Below are 15442 nucleotides of genomic sequence, written 5' to 3'. Positions count from 1 at the left end.
TAATTTATTGGCTTATGCCTGTCTGGGTCAACATACATTTAGGGAGTGAGTCACTATCAGACTGAATCTGCAAACTTCAAACAGCCTAGATCTCTCACTGAACCCGATCCATCTGCATCTGTTTTTCATTAGAAGCAAAACAAAAGGAGTGAATCGATTGGTTGCATTGGCAAAGCCTGGTAAGATGCATATGCCTGTAATCTCAGCTTTTGGTCCTCTCTAGGGACACAATTGGAGCTCAGAGCTCTATTCCTACTGTGTTAAGTGCAGTCTCGATGAGCCACACCCAGGGCATGGAACCTGGACTCTTCAGGTAGTTACTCCTGAACTTTGGAAAAGAAACCCATCATAGAACTTTGGAAAAGAAACCCATCCCAGGGTGGTAAGAGGACAAAGGGAGACATATGGGAAGGTTATGCACCATCTCTGCACTGACTGAATGAAGATTCTCACTTAATCCAAAACTGTTCAGCCGTCAGCATCTGTGCTGCACAGAGAGTCTTAATAGAAACATATCTTTGGGGATGTCTTGGCCTTTCCCAGTTTTTAAAAGTAAAATATTTAAAGCCAGCTACACACAGTAGGATCAAAAACAGTAACAAGAAGTGCACAGGGCCTGCTGACAGGAACTTGTGATCCCAGAGGCAGAGGTAAGAGGAATAGAATAAGTTAGAGAGGCCAGCCTGGGCTGTACAGTGATTCTGAGGCTAGCCTGGGCTGTACAGTGATTCTGAGACCAGCCTGAGCTATATATACTCTATCTCAAGAAATCAAGGATGGGCATGCAGCTCAGTAATACAATGCTTGCCTAGCATAAGATACTGAAAAACAAAACACACACACACACACACACACACACACACACACACATATATATATGTATGTATATATATATATATATATATATATATATATATATATATATATATAACTAAATTCTGACAAGATGAGTTCCCCTCTGCTTACTATATAAAAGCTGGCGCTTTTGAATGGAGGAAGCAGACATTGGAGTTTGAAAGTGTGCACTTTAGACTTTGCAGAAGGACTTGCTTCTGTTTGGAAGACACATGTGAACGGTGTAACCCTGTTACCTGATGGTCCCTCCCAGGTATGCTGGGAGCTTTAGGGAACTGGGTGAGAGATCTGACCTTTCTGAAGTCTGTGCTCAGGTGGTGGGTAGAGGGTAGGGAGTAGGAGATAGTGGGTAGGGAAGGGTAGCCACTTGTCTCTTGGCTCATGATTTTGGGAAACAGTGAGACTACAAAGGGATAATTAGAAAACTTCAGAGAACAGGGAAACCATAAGGTGGCAGAAAACAAAAGGGCAGGAAAAATCTGCTTACCAAGAACAGATCCCGGATAAAGAACTTGGCTCTTGTAACTTTGGGATCTTCTCCTGCATCTGGTGTTGCTGTCAAAATTAAAAAATGAAAATTTATTTAGCTAATGGGAGGCAAAGGTATGGAAGTGTGGCAAGGCAGAAGGAATCAACTATAGGGAGATGGGTCTATCCATGGTTCTATGCATGGAATTAGCATACATGTGTGACAGGGCAAAACTTGAATGTAATGTTTCTTTCTTTCTCCCAAAGCATTTTAATTCTCATAGAGCTCTGAGAAGACATCAGTTATCCTGTGCTGTGAACGCTGTGTGTTTTCTCCTCAGATTGCCTTCCTCATCACAGAATCGGAAGTGAGATGACCCCATTACAAGGGATTCTGCTGTGAAGAGCGGGTACAGCACTGTAAAGAGACCTGGACGAGCTTGTTGGTATCTTCCACCAGCTGAACACAGAGCTCAGTGAGGAGAGTGGGCCTCCTCAGACTCCAAATCTGCTAGTCTCATGTACTGGATTTCTCAGCCTCCACAACACGTTCATTCTTTATAAGTCCCCCTCCCTGAGGACTTTTGTCACAGCAACCCCAAACAGACAGGTTAGGGCAAGTACCACCTGCTCAACAAAGCCTCTAACTAAATCCTGACAAGATGAGTCCCCTCTCTCTTCAATTTCTTCTTTCAAGCTATAGTAGAGAGGAAGGCTGTGCTGTCCTGGATGCACTCAGCTTTAAAAAAAAGTCTTGTTTTTACTTGCGTTACTACACAGACTCACACTGGGGGCCCTGGGAGATCTACTGCAGGAGAACCTCTGGCTTTCGACCCCAGCGTGTCCTGGTACCTCCGGGTCTGGTGACATTTCTACCTTTGGAGATACTCTGACCATTTATCTGCTGGGAACGGAGCACTGTTTTTATGGAGGGCTGACATATATAAAATGTATTGATATATTCTGACATGTACTGGCCGATCAAATTATCAGAATGAGGGGTGGTCAAAATAACCATGTGTCAGCACCCTCAGATGTGCCCCCACTTCCCTCTGTAGCCCTTTCTTACCATTCCCTAACATGCAAGTATGATTCCAGTACTGTGGACCCTGTATTTCCTGCACGTTGCACAGCTTGAGTCCTCCTGGCCCAGATTTCCTTCATTCTGTGTAATTATTGTGCATTTCACCCATTCATGGATCCACACGTTCTTGCTTTTCTTGCTAAGTCAGAGTTGAGGATCACCAAGCTGGAGGGTTGAGTCCAGGCTACTAGCAGTCATTACCCATGCCAGGGAGGGATGGGTGCCCTGGGAGTCACAGACAGACTGGAGTTACGGTACCAGGTGAGTACCAGTCATTGGGCCTGGCACTGTGATGGGAACTAAGATCCCTTCAGCTATCGCAGTGAATCCCTTTGGTGTTCCTTTGCTGACTGGGAAGCTCTACCACCTGGTGAAGAGCAGTGTGCCAATGGGGCTGGGGCCATGTGATGGGGCGTAAGAAGACGAATTTGTGCTTTAGAAAGATGGCTGTGCCAGAAATCCAAGGATGCTCCGGGAAGGCAAGTACACACATACACACACACACACACACACACACACACACACACACACACACACACGAGGGCATCAGTATGACGGCTGAGCTGAAAATGGAGTCACTGAAAAGAGGAATGGGTGAGGCCCACACCTGGACATGTGATGTTTGGATGAGGTTCTACAGAGCTCATTTGTAGGCTGCACTAGAATGTAGTGAGAGGCAGGTATCTGGAGAGAGAGCAAGACAATCTCCTGGGGAGACGGAGAAGCCAGCTACAGCAACTGAAGCCACGCCTGAAGGAGCTTTTCCAAGAGTTGTGTGTGGCTCAGCTTATGACAGCAATCTGAGTAGGCCCTGACTTCAAAAGCGCCTATAGCTGGGGTGGTGATGTGCTCCTTTAATCCTTGGAGAGTCAGGTGTGTCAGGTGTGTCAGGTGTGTCAGGTGTGTGTGTGTGTGTGTGTGTGTGTGTGTGTGTGTGTGTGCATGAGCTCGTGAGCAAGTACTCCTGCATGTTTATGAGTTAAAGGACAGACTGGACTATCTATATACTGAATTCCAGGCCAGCCACAGTTACATGGTAAGGCACTGTCTCAAAAGCAAAATAAGAGCAAACCTCCAAAGTAACCAGAGAACCACACAGAACAAAATAGAAACAAAGTGGTGACAGTAAATATCTAATATGTAGGAAATCTGATATGTGACACATACACACCCCAAAGAGGTCACGACCCACAGGTTGAGAATCACTGTTCTGTGGGAAAATTAACAGAAGCCACCATCTAGGGTTACTAGATGGGGTTTGAATGATATGCCTGGCCACAAAAGATCCAGCTGGTGGCACGAGAGAGCTTACCTAGGATGACACAGTCACACAACCAAACAGCCCTTCCTAGTGTGGCACAGCTTTGACGGAAAGATCAAAATCTGAACCACTTACAAGGAAAATCCCATGTAGTTATTTGAATATTGACTAAGTAGCCCTAATTCGGAACACATTAAGATCTCAAATTTTCCACATCTGGTAACCTTTCATGTACTGAGATCATACCACGAGGGGAAGCTCTCACACCTGGCTTCACATCACAAGCCAGTCAAAACCCTCATGCTACATGTATGAGCTGAATACAAACACATTTCAACAGTCAATGAATTTTGGGCTTGGTGAAATATGGGCCGCATCTCCTTGCTAAGCAAACACTCCAAAATTAAAAAAAAATTAACTCCCTAACACTTCCGGTCCCAAGCATTTTCAACAGGGTTACTTACCCTGTGCTCTAGTACTTTGGGAGGGGCAGCAGAGAGGGGATTTAATCTGAGGCATTTCTTAGATTCATCAGACGTTTCTGATTCATAGTTACAGGACTATGAGAAAAGAACAGTTGGATCCTATAGTTGTGAGACTGTGTTTTGAAATCTTTTTTTTTTTGTCTTTTTTTTTTTTTTTTTTTTCTGAAGCTGAGGACCGAACCCAGGGCCTTGCACTTGCTAGGCAAGCGCTCTACCACTGAGCTAAATCCCCAATCTTGAAATCTTACCATCTTCAGGGACAGTATAGTTGGCATACTCCGGGAAATAGTCTTCAATTTTTGACTTCCCGGCCAAGACTTTTTCTGCCAGCATATCTTGTTTGTTCAAGAACAGGATGATGGAAATGGTTCGTAACCACCTAGAAAGAACAAAAATCCACACGGGTTTCACAATACTAGCATGTGGAAGTACTGTCTGCAACGACGTGGCCAGCTTAGAAGGGAAGTTCAAATGATGGGCTTTATTGGCAGGTGCTTGCCCAGCCGAGGCCAGGAGTTCAACCCCCAGCTCTGCAAGACAGGCAAACAAAAAGGTGATGGGGGAGTGGGCTGATGTTGTCCTCTTCTGGAACCTAACTAGCTATCATTTGATAAATACCATTATTTGCTCTCTCTGTACCAGCTCTACAATGCTCTACAATGTATCAGTTCACTCTTTTCGGATGAATCTCTGTGGAGACATACATTTATTGGTAACAAAGTGGACATCTAGGCACCTAATAAATACATTTGGACTTTTCTGCTATAAGTGGGAGTCAATGGGCCAGAAAACTCCAGTGTTACAATGTTAAAAGTTAAAATGTTGCTAAAGTACCAAACGATCCATTAGCCAATGGCAAGGAGCTTAATGAGCAGCCAGTGTGGGTCTTTGTCTCAGCATTACCGGAAGAAGGGCAGAGCTGGACTCTGCCTGTGTTACATGAGAAGCTAAGGGATGAGGCCCAGGAACAGCAGTGGCAAGTGAGGAAAGCTGAAATCTAGCCAAAAGGCACTTAGGCGCCAAATAAACAAAGCCCTATGAAATCCCGCAAGCTCCAAGGGATCAGTCCATTGGCTCCTGACCACAAATGGGAAGCAACCCATTTCCCCCTCAGATGCATTATTTCTGCTTTTCCTTCTACTTATGTAATTTTTTGTAGATACTATGCAAATGAGCTTAAGTTACAGAAAAATGTACATACATGCAAGATATCAAATGATAATCACTATCAGAAAATTTATAACTTTATGTCTAGTTTTTTTTTCCTTTTTTCTTTTTTTTTTTCGGAGCTGGGGACCGAACCCAGGGCTTTGCGCTCGCTAGGCAAGCGCTCTACTGCTGAGCTAAATCCCCAACCCCATGTCTAGATTTTTTATTCTCACGCATATTTATAAAGACAAGATTATAATTTTTTTCAGGACTGTGTATCAGACTCAGAGTTTTGTGCACAAACAAAGACTCTATTACTGACTGAGCTATAGCCCTGGCGCCTGGTCCACCCTTCTCTTTCTCTGAGAGGGGCTTCCAATATTGAATTTACTGAATTCAGAGCAACACTGAATACTGCTCTGTTTCCTGCATGCTGGGCTTAGAACTTTTAATCTTTCTTTCAGACCACCATAAAGTGGTTGTTTTGCTGTGTGTGTTCCTGGACAACCACTCCAAAGCATACTCCTGTCTATCTGGTGCTTCCTGACTCTATTTTTCCCCATTAATTCTGATACCATAGGGAGGATGGCAGTTGAATACTTGAAAGATATTTATTCATCAATACAAACTTTAAATTTAAGAATGCTTATTTAATGTGTGTGAATGTTTTGTTTGCATGTATATCAGATTGCTTGGTGCCATCAGAGGCCAGAAGATCCTCTGGGACTAGAGTGACAATTACTAGAATTATAGTTCCTAATTGCCACGTGGATCAGGGAATCTTCCAGAGTCCTCTGGAAGAGCAGGCAGCGCTCTTTGCTGCAGAGCCATCTTGTTCAAATATTATTCGAGGTCAACTTTTATTTCCTTACTCCTTAGTGGTTTTTTCCTTAGTAATTTATGAGAACCTTGTTTTTAGATGCATGAGTCTGCAGTAGAGTGCATATTGAACATTCCTTTCTGACATAATCACTTCTGTCCCCTTAGGGGTCTCCGAATATCAAAGTTATGGTTTCAAGCTATAGGGGTTGTAGAGTCCATCTAGTTAGTTATCAGTGAACATTCCAAATTGGGTTCTTTTTTTTTAAATTATTTTATTATTTTAATGGATGTTTTGCTTGTATATATGTCTATGTACCACATGTGTGCCCAATACCCTTGGATTTCCTGGAACTACAGTTGTAGATGGTTGTGGATGGTGAGACTTGACTCTGGGTCCTCTGGAAGAGCATCCAGTGCACTTAACCTCTGAGTCAACTCTCTGACCCCCCTCCCCCCAAATTGGGTTCTTAAAACAAGCAAACCAACCAGCCAGGTATGGTGGCACATATCTGAAATCCCAGTAACTGAGGAGGCTGAGGCTAGAGGACTGAGAGATTAGAGCCAGCCTGGGTAATAAGGGAGATACCGGGTCAACAAAACAGCAAACAAAACTAATTTTCAATTCCAGATATAACCTGAGACTTTTAGAACAGATTGAAATCATCCTAACCCAGCAGCTGTAAGAGCTCCACCAGATACACCCCATGGTAAGTATGTCTATCAGACGGGATGAAAGACTTAATGAAATTTAGGACTTGTGATGGTTTGTATATGCTTGTCCCAGGGAGTGGCACTATTAGGAGGTGTGACCCTCTGGTCCCAGATGGAGTTTGAATGCTTGTCATAATCTGCCCATGCTTGCCAGCCAATAGATTCGAAGGTCAATATGCTTAGCTGATAAGTTTAAATTTAAGCCTCGCTGATGTAACCTGTACCCCTAAAAAGTATAAAAACTGCTTCTTATACTTCGGGGTCACCTTCTAGTCACTCGCCACGAGGGGCTGATTGAAGGTTGACCCCCATGCGCTAGAAAATAAACCTCTTGGGTTTGCATTGAACTCCATTCTCAGGTCTCACTTGGGGGGTCTCCTGGTAGTTAAGACTTTGAGTCTTACAGACGCTGCCATGATCCCACCTTGATAATAATGGGCTGAACCTCTGAACCTATAAGCCAGCTCCAATTAAATGTTGTCTGTATAAGAATTGCCTTGGTCATGATGTCTGTTCACAGAAGTAAAATGCTAAGACAGAAGTTGGTACCAGGGGCTGAGGTATTGCTGTGATAGGCCTGACCATGCTTTTGTTTAGACGAGTGTGGATTTTGGATTTGGAAAGCAGTGGAATGCTTTAAATGGGGCTTAATGGGCTATCCCAGAAGGAATATGGAAGACTTTGGTGCTGCTGTGAGTGACTTGAACTGGGCAGACCTGGCTCAAGAGGTTTCCACGGAGAAGACCTTCAATTTGTGGCCTAGAGACTGTTTTGTGTTATTTTGGTGAAGAATGTGGCTACTTTTTGTCCTTGTCTGAAGTCTGCCTGAAGCTAAGGTGATAAGACTCCGATTAATTGCAGTGACAAAGGAAATCTGGGAAACACCCATCATAGACTTTGTTCTCTAGTTGTCTCATGAAGAGCATTTTAAACAAGTGTAGCAAGCTGAGAAAGGAAAAATATGAAATCTATTGGCACCAGGAAGTGAAATGGAGCTGAATCCTGTGTTCAAGGATATCAAATTAAGGTAGTAGTGACCTCGGGGCAAGACCCCACCCAGCTAAATTTAGATCTAAGCCTTTAACCCTAGGAGGCAAAGACAAACGGATCTCTGAGTTCAAGGCCAGCCTAGAACAGAGCAAATGCTAGGTGAAGAAAAGCTTAAATCCAGGCCTGGTGGACCACACCTTTAATCCCAGTGCTTAGGCGACAGGGATGAAAATCTCTGAGTTCAAAGTCAGTCTGCAGAGCAAGTTCCAAGACAGCAAGCTTAGGCAGTGAAGGAGTTGGAAAACAGAAAGCTGGTGATAATGTAATAGAACAAGGGGGCCATGCTCCAGCCCCAGCAAGCAGCAGAACTCGGCAGCTTCAGCAACGTGGCTCTAGCTTTAGAGTCAAGAATAGAAGGGGCCACTGGGACAATTGATGCTGGTCAGCTGGAGCTAAGAAATTAGCGGTGATTAAGAAGAGACCAGCGTCACTGAAGTGAAATCTAACGAGAAGTGTTTTCTGAGAGCACAAAGAAGCTATATCCAGAGATAGCCACGGCTGTACCTCAGGATGCATCTGTACTTGGTAATGTGTAAGAGTCACCCAGGTGGTGCTGGTTTTGAAAGCATGGAGGGGGGTTGGGGATTTAGCTCAGTGGTAGAGCGCTTGCCTAGCATGCGCAAGGCCCTGGGTTCGGTCCCCAGCTCCGAAAAAAAAAAAAGAAAAGAAAAAAAAAAGAAAAGAAAAGAAAAAAAAAAGAAAGCATGGAGGGGTCATGAAGAGCAGCTGAGGCTTGGCACTGTGAGAGGCCAGGGAAGGCCATTGGTGAAGGTGCAGCCTCATTTGCAGCTGACAGCTCTGGACTAAAGGTGTCATATAAAGATGTTGAAGCTTAAGCACAAGAAGGGAGCCTATGAGAGGCTAATGGTGAAGCCTAGTTGCAGCAGAAGACCCCAGTGTATGGGAGATGTCAGGACCATGGGATGATCACCAAGAACAGCAGCAGCAGTGGAGTGGATCAGCCTGGGCTTAGAGTCCTACAGAGGGCAGAGCTGGAGAAGTGACACCAGCCCTTTGGAGGAGGCCTGAAGATCATGTGTGGATCCCAGACATTGAAACAAGAATCTGTAACATTAAAGTTGCTTTGGAGACCCCAAGATATTTGAGATGCCAGAGCCATGGGCTATCTGCTGAGGAAAGCTATTAACAGGGAGTGGAACCAATCCAGGAGAAAGAAGACTGTTGCAGTCCACAAAGACGAAAAAGGAGTTGAGATCTGAAAACTGCTTTGACATCGGACTTGGAGATGCAGGGTTTGGAGTTTGCCCAGCTGGTTTCCTGTCTGGCTTTGGGGATTACAGGTAAGTGATTGGATGAATCTCAGATGAGATTTTGAACTTTGGACTTTTAACATTGTTGAGACTGCTACAGACTAAGGGAACTCTGGAAGTTGGACTAAATGTATTTTGTATTATGCTATGTTTAGTCATGACCCCTATAGCCTCATGTGTTTGGACAACCCTATGGGGCCAGGGAGTGGAATGCAATGGCTTGTATATCCTCGGCCCAGGGAGTGGCACTGTTAAAAGGTGTGATCCTGTTGGAGTAGGTGTGTCACTGTGGGTGTGAGCTTTCAGACTCTTATCCTAGCTGCCAAGAAGCCAGTATCCTAGCAGCCTTCAGATGAAGATGTAGAACTCTCAGCTCCTCCTGCACCATGCCTGCTTGGATGCTGTCCTGTTCCCTCCTTGATGATAATGGGCTGAACTTCTGAACTTGTAAGCCAGTCCCAATTGAATGTTGTCCATATAAGAGCTGCCTTGTCGGGCTGGAGAGATGGCTCAGTGGTTGAGAGCACTGCCTGCTCTTCCAGAGGTCCTGAGTTCAAATCCCAGCAACCACATGGTGTCTCACAACCATATGTAATGAGATCTGATGCCCTCTTCTGGTGTGTCTGAAGACAGCTACAGTGTACTTATCTATAATAAATAAATCTTAAAAAAAAAAAAGAGTTGCCTTGGTCATGATGTCTGTTCACAGCATCATGTAATAAATGACAGGATTTATTACTGTGTGTACATATGCCTGTGGGGAATCTGTGGAAGCCAGAGGCTGATATCCAGATATTTTCCAAAATCATTCTCCATTTAGTTTTGAGACAGGGTCTCTTCCTTGAACTTGGCCATTTTGGATTGGAAATCTGCTTGTCTCTGCCTCCCTGTTTTTTGGGTTATGGGCACTCATGGATATGTTCAGTATTTTTTGTTTTGTTAGGTTTGGGTTTTGGGTGCTAGGGATCCAAATTCAAGTCTTCGTGCTTGCATAAGCATACAGTTTACTCAGTGAACCGTCTCCTCTGCTTCACGTTTTTGTTTACAAGGTCTAGCTCTGTAGCCCAGGCTGGCCTTGAACTCTGATCCTTTTGATTTAGCCTTCCTGTTTCAGGTATGTGCTGACACACTTGGCTAACGTGGGTACTTTTTAAGGACAACAATAGCAAAGCAACAGTCTTCAGAAGATACTTTTAACCCAAGGTCTGTGCTCTAGTGTTGAGTCTGAGTTTATTCATTACCTGTTATTCCAGATGCTTTCAAACAGGTCCAGCGACTCCCGGAGTCTGTTGGTGTTGTTATCTTCCCGGATCACCATGTTGTAGCTGCTGCAGGCTGCCACATAGATGATGGCAGTGACATCTACGGTGGGGTAGAGAGGGAAAGGGGAGCACTTCAGACGGACAGTGTCAGTTGTGCTGGGGTTATGACTGCGCAGGTCCCAGACACTGACATTTGGGGATTGCATCTAGAATGCATTTAGAATATGGGCCGTATGCATGGCCGCAGTTGACCAGGGCTCTACCCAAAAAGATAATGGGTATGTGGGATGCTTAATTTGTGTTTTTTAGTATATGTGGTGCCGAAGCGAGCACGAGATTCGTGTTTAAGGAGACCGTGGTTATTTTTAACTATTATTTACACACAGTTGGATTAGAGTTTGTCTGACTAAAATGCAGCTAGGCACAGGGGCGGGAGCCAGCATGCAGCTACAAAGCATGCGAATCACCGTTAAAACACTGGATCCATTTTCTTCTCTCATCCCTCTGGCCTCCAACGTCAAACATGCTGTGGAAGAGAGACAGAGAGACGCCAGTTATCCGGGGAAGTGGGGGTCAAGGGCACATGCTTTCGCCCTGAGAGATGTCAGTTATCTGGGGAAACTGAGGCAAAGGGCACATATTTTCATGCTTCTCCTTTATTGCCAGAATGGTCGTTCGTGATGCAACCCCTGTGTCCCGGCCCTTGGTCGTGAGCTACAAGTCCGGCTGCCTCTCCCAGCTTCTGCTTGTCCTCTTTTCATTCTATATTGTGGTTGTAGGAGTCAAAAGTATGGCAGAAAAACGGCTGGAATAGTGTCTAGGGATACATGGTAGGTGCCTAATAGATGCAGTCCTTTCTAGTTTATATCACATCTTGTACCAAGTGCATGCTAAGTCTGTGCTAGGGCAGGACTTTCTGATCACTTGTCTCAGCCTCAGAAGACTGTCTGTCCTGCGGAAGTGGGAGGGCTTCCTCCTGACCCAGCTATACCCACAGCCCTCTCATCTGTCAGGCGCTTCTGAACAGTGCCTGTCAGGAGGTGCCTATCACCTTCACTCGGGCAGATGGCATTGCTCTCCCTGAGGCTCTCCAGTTGTTTGACCCGGGCTCGGTTTATGCAGTTTTCTTAGTGTCCTCGTGGCTCATCAGGCGGGCCCTGGCCTTCCTCCTGCCCATGCCCCCTTTCCTAGAGCTATGCCTCCTAGTGTGTGAGCTTCTCAGTGCTCTTGTTGGAGTCCAGCTCACACAGCCTGTTCCTGAATCTCAATGCCAACCCCTTCAGCCCCAAGGCCTGTGGCTCCTATTCTGCCCAGAGGCTGGCTCCCATTCCCTATCCCTGCCATGGACAGCCCTCTAAGCAATGTACTCACTGAAAGTTCACTTTGTCCACTTGGAATCGTGTCTCAAAGATCCCTGATGTCAGCACTCTGCATCTGAGTAGGTCCTGGAGCGAGAGGAGAGAAGTAAGGTATACCCAGGGGTAGGTGTGGTGACTGAGAAATGGCAATGTTTATCATTAAAACAAGAAATAATTAAACATGAAAAAATGCTTTGTTGTAGACCCCCCCACCACAGTGAATTAGTTTGTCCCTTCACACAGTACCTATGCTTTTGTGCCTCTCAGGTCTTTTTAGAAGTGCTTTATGGCCACGCCTGCTGTTATATGTCAGCCAAAGTTCAGTGCGGAGGATTCAGGGACAAAGTCTTGACCTGGGCTCTGTAGCTACTCTTGGAAGTCTCTCCTGGCAAGGATTGGGGAAGCTTAACTCCCATTCACAAGTCAGGGACATGAGGGCTGACGGCCACTTCACTTTAGTGGGTTTCCTGTCACTTCCTTGCATAGCTCTGTTCTCTGTAAGCTGATGTGTTGTTGAGGGTGTGGCAAAGCTAGGCAGTTTCACAAAGCTGATATCTCCATGTCCCGGGCAGGTGTCACTATACTATTTATGAATCAGCCACTCTGGAAGATGAGTGGTGACCGTGACGTTTTATAATTGTATCATCACACCTGCATAGGTCGAGGGATTTTCTTAATGCTAGGGGGCGTAGGTTACACTGTAGGATGTATTTTTATGAGTGTTCATTAACTATACAGTATGACACGTGCATACATGTATAGAATTTATTTTGAGCACTTCCTCTATGACACATTCTTTCCCTCCTACCAATGACATTTCCTTCTTCCAAGTTGTCCCTTGTAGTTTTCGTGGTGAACATGGGTGAAGGGTTATTTACAGGCGTAGAGAAAAATGTCTCTACCTTCCCCTGAACTCACTGACCTCCTCAGAAACCTCATATGAGAGCCTCACACTGAAAGATTGTTTTGAGCTCTTTGAGTCTGCCATAGAGACAAAGATCCCAGAGGAGAGAAACTTTGATCTCCAGGGGACATGGAGGAGAGAGGGCCTCCAGGTGGCTCAAGGCTTAGGCCTCCAGGGGTTGCAAGCATCTGACATGAATTGGGAAGGCTAGAGTGAGTGAATGCCCCTTATCTTCGTTGTGGTCTACTAGCTCATTTTTCTCCTTTTGCTTTCTTTCCTTTCCCTTCTTTTCTCCTGTCTGGCTCAACCCAAGGGACACCCTTGTGGCATACCTGGATACGTGCTATGGTACTTGAGGCTCAAGCCTTCGGTCCAAAGCAGAGTGGACCCAGTGTACAAAACAGGGAACTGAAGGCCTGGTTTGCTCAATGATGGTCTTAGGAAACCTGGGAATCACATATTCCTGGTTCACATGGATCTTCCTTCCATACCAGCAAGGGCTATAGGTTAGGCTTCAATGCACAAGATGGGAAATGAAGGCTCAGAACTTGGTGGCAGGGGCAACATGAGGGGCAGCATGACTAGGTGCAAGCAGCAGTGGTCATGAGCATGTTTTCCCAAATCTTCTAAGTTATCATTGAACCCTCCTGGCAGTCTATCTTGGAAGCCCTACTTTCACCGTACCTGGTCTGTGGGTGTGTAGTCAACCAGACTCACGCTGTCAATCCTTTCCAGGAAGCTGCAAGGGAAGCCAGCACAAGGTCAGACCTGTTCTCTGGTCATCCCAGTTATCCCAGGGCCAGGGCTACATTAATGGGACGTTTGCAGTGACGATGAGGACACATCTAGGAGCTGATACATATCTGCCTCAAGGGAGGCCAAGGCCTGCCTTCTGTGTGACTTTGCTGGTCTGTCCTTTCACCCGCTTTCCTTTCTCCTCCCTCTTCCACAGTCCTGGAAGGTTTGTTAGGTGGTGGCTGCTCTGAAACTCAGAGGGGGAATGACTAGACCTTTCCAAGGCCCAACTGGTGGGAAAAGGAGCTGTAATGTTCCTACAAAACCGCAACGAAGCTCCCTGTAAAGAACCCAAAACCAGCATACGTATGGAAGTCTGAGTGTGCATGAGTTTGCCTGTGTGTTGCGTTTATGCTTGGCTGTGTTTGTGAGAATATGAGTGTGAGATCTGAGAGGAGGTCGGTGTGAGCAATGGTGGTCGAATAGGGTGAGGGTGTGGAAGGATGACTGAGTGTGAGAGTATCCGAAGCGTTCTCAGTCCATGCCTAGCAGCAACTCTCAGTGTTAAGTCAGTTCAAGGACAGGATGACCAGATCTGTGTAGGGTGTGGCAGGTGAATCAGCCTGCTGTCATCTTTCAAGTGTCTTTCTGGGTCCTAGGTAGCAGGCCACCTCCCCCACCTCTCAGAGGTCAGAGCCTGTTTTAGACAACCACGAAGCCTGGCTTTCCAGGTTATGGGAGGGACCCAGAATGCAGGTCTTTGTCTTGGGGACTCTGAAGTCCCCAGTACTTAGGGCAGTGCCGGGTCTTCAGGAAGCATTCATAGAAGGAGCACACACTCACTTCTCCTTCAACCGAGAGAGGCAGTGAGCAGGGCCTTGACAAGAAGGGCTAGGAGCGAAAGGTGAAATAGGAAGCTGGTGGCAGGAGTCAGAGTCAGCTGAGGAAGCAACCAATTTAAAGCAGGGTGCACACAGGGTGGAGGCAGGTGGGTGAATGTAACATACTTGGATGATAATTCTTGCAAAGTAGGAAGGCTGAGGAATGGCTGACAGAGAGTACATCTGAGGTTCTCGAGGGATGAAATTCAACACTGCCTTCCAGAGGAAGTGGTGGGAGGGAAGTGGTAGGAACCTTCCTGAAGCCTGTTCGAGTTCTAAGACTGAGACGCCAAGGAAAGAGGCAAAGGAGATGAGGACACCCCCATGTCCCCCACTGTCCTTCCAAAGGAGGTTTCCAAAATTCTGTCCAGTTCTGACCTTTGGCCTAGGTCCTAGCAACCCACAGGAGCACTTCATCAAGTTGGGGCTCGCAACTAATGGGACGGAGGACTTAGAAAGGTCTTCCAGAGTTGTAACATTCTCCTTTATTGGGACGTGACAGGAAGCAGAAAACACTGGGACACGGAAGATTGTCCCTTTGTAGTTCAGAGTGCTATACAGAGCTGCAAAACCACAAAAGAACTTCAACCGTAAATAAAGAAAAAAGAAAGCAAGAAAAAACCAAAACCAAGAAACTTGTGTTGTTGGATACTAAGGGAGAATGAGCATGGTGCCGTAGGTTTCTAATCTGTTACTAGGGAGGCTGTGGCAAAGAAATTCCAAGTTCAAGGTTTACCTGATCTACAAAGTGGGTTAAAGACCAGCTTCCGCTCCCCACCCCACCCATTGACTTTGCTATTTTCCAGCATTTCCTGTTATCACTGAAGGTATGTATGCTTGCAACAGTGTTTCAACGAGAATAACTCAAAAGTCTGTGGCTATGAAGATGCTCAGGAAGTGGGGATAAGCTGGGACCTGATAGTCATGAACAGGCCATTAGATAGTTTTTGTAATGAGACGGTGGACCTGAGGAAAAGCGCCAACTCCTTGTCATCAATCACATTTTAAATAATTTCTTTGTGGAAAAAGAGAGAGAGAGAGAGCGAGCAAGATGTAACTGTTAAGGAAAGTAAAAGTTTTCCTCTGAATCATAAGTACTTTTTATAAGATAAGAAAGTACTGAAGAATATAAATATCCACTTGGTG

General features: G+C 45.6%; 1 protein-coding gene across 4 annotated transcripts in view; it reads right to left on the bottom strand.

The window, feature by feature from the left end:
- The window catches only part of Gnal (G protein subunit alpha L), a 138506-nt gene that overhangs the window by 3993 nt on the left and 119071 nt on the right, over positions 1–15442 (bottom strand). For all 4 annotated transcript variants that reach the window (NM_001191836.2, XM_087592133.1, XM_087592132.1 and 1 more), the window contains 6 exon segments: positions 1343–1410; positions 4402–4532; positions 10398–10518; positions 10886–10944; positions 11790–11863; positions 13365–13419. In NM_001191836.2, the coding sequence (NP_001178765.1) occupies positions 1343–1410; positions 4402–4532; positions 10398–10518; positions 10886–10944; positions 11790–11863; positions 13365–13419 (508 nt within the window).

The sequence above is a fragment of the Rattus norvegicus genome, chromosome 18 (genome assembly GCF_021556685.1).
Source record: "Rattus norvegicus strain SHRSP/BbbUtx chromosome 18, alternate assembly SHRSP_T2T, whole genome shotgun sequence".
Taxonomy (NCBI): Eukaryota; Metazoa; Chordata; class Mammalia; order Rodentia; family Muridae; genus Rattus; species Rattus norvegicus.
This window is presented reverse-complemented; position numbering and strand designations above follow the sequence as displayed.